The sequence below is a fragment of the Nicotiana sylvestris genome, chromosome 9 (genome assembly GCF_000393655.2).
Source record: "Nicotiana sylvestris chromosome 9, ASM39365v2, whole genome shotgun sequence".
In the NCBI taxonomy this organism is placed as follows: Eukaryota; Viridiplantae; Streptophyta; class Magnoliopsida; order Solanales; family Solanaceae; genus Nicotiana; species Nicotiana sylvestris.
The window spans coordinates 138,659,053-138,660,666 of NC_091065.1; the positions used below are offsets into that span (position 1 = coordinate 138,659,053).

Genomic DNA, 1,614 nt, shown 5'->3' on the forward strand with positions numbered 1-1,614 from the left:
GAATTGGACCCGTCAAAGATCAAAGCTATCCATGAATTTCCACCTCTAAGGAACAAGAATGAGGTGATGAGTCTGTTAGGGAGGCTAAACTACATCAGCAGGTTTATTGCTCAACTCACGACAACTTGTGAGCCTATTTTCAAGTTGCTGAAGAAGGATGCTGCGTCAGGTGGACTTATGAGTTTCAAGAAGTATTTGATAAGATAAAGGGGTACTTGTCAAACCCACTTGTGTTGGTCCCACTAGAACCGGGAAGACCTTTGATTATGTATTTGACGGTCTTGGATAATTTATTTGGTTTTGTGTTAGATTAGCATGACATCACTAGCAGGAAAGAGCAAGCTATCTACTATCTCAGCAAGAAGTTCACATCTTATGAGGTTAAGTACACTCACCTGGAAAGGACATGTTGCGCCCTAACTTGGATAGCACAGAAGTTGAAGCATTATTTGTCATCTTACACTACTTACCTCATTTCTCGCTTGTATCCATTAAAGTATATCTTTCAGAAACCTATGCCCATAGGGAGACTTGCAAAGTGGAAGATTTTGCTCACAAATTTTGACATTATCTATGTGACTCGGACTGCGATGAAAGCCCAAGCATTGGCCGACCATTTGGCCGAGAACCCGGTAGATGAAGAATATAAACCTTTGAAGAATTACTTCCCTGACGAAGAAGTGATACACATCGAGGAGCTGGAACAGGTTGAAAAGCCAAGTTGGAAACTTTTCTTTGATGGAGCTACTATCATGAAAGGCGTTGGGGTAGGAGCTGTACTTACTTTTGAAATAGGGCATCACTACCCTATTATGGCTAAGCTTCGTTTCTACTGTACTAACAACATGGTTGAGTATGAGGCATGCATTTTGGGTTTGAGGTTAGATATAGACATGGGTGTCCAAGAAGTCTTGGTCTTGGGAGACTCGGACCATCTAGTGCACCATATTCAAGGAGAATGGGAAACACGGGATTTAAAACTCATACCGTACCGAATGTGTTTGCATGATCTTTGTCAACATTTTCGATCAGTAGAGTTCAGGCATATTCCAAGGATCCATAATGAGGTTGCTAATGTTTTGGATACTTTGGCGTCAATGTTACATCATCCAGATAAGGATTATGTTGACTATTTGCATATTCAGGTCCGCGATCAACATGCTTACTATAACATGGTGGAATAAGAACTTGATGGTGAGCCGTGGTTCCATGATATCAAGGAGTATATTAGGATGGGGATGTATCTAGTACAAGCCATAGATGATCAAAAGAGAACAATTCGTCATTTGGCAAGTGGATTTTTCTTTAGTGGAGGAGTTTTGTACAAAAGAACTCCAGATCTTTGATTGTTAAGATGCATAGATGCTAGACAAGCCACAACTATCATGACCGAAGTACATTCTGGAGTATGTGGACCGTATATGAGTGGGTACGTTCTGGCAAAGAAGATTCTCCGAGCAGGTTATTATTGGCTCACCATGGAGTGAGATTGTATTAGTTTTGTGCGAAAATGTCATCAATGCCAAGTACACGAAGAGGTTCTCTTTTTTTTACTTTTTTTACCATTCCTTTTTTTCTTTTCTCTCTTTTCCTTTACTTATCTTTCGTGCTTGC

General features: G+C 40.4%; 1 protein-coding gene across 1 annotated transcript; it reads left to right on the top strand.

Moving 5' to 3' along the window:
• Positions 1-590: 590 nt before the first annotated feature.
• LOC138878307 (uncharacterized) lies at positions 591-1,184 on the top strand. The gene has a single exon (XM_070157972.1). It carries the CDS (start codon positions 591-593, stop codon positions 1,182-1,184), a length of 594 nt encoding a protein of 197 aa, XP_070014073.1.
• The last annotated feature ends 430 nt before the right edge of the window (positions 1,185-1,614 follow it).

What these genes read in the sequence shown, in the direction of transcription:
- LOC138878307 (XM_070157972.1), top strand. Translation starts at nt 591, where the DNA reads ATGAAAGCCCAAGCATTGGCCGACCATTTGGCCGAGAACCCGGTAGAT.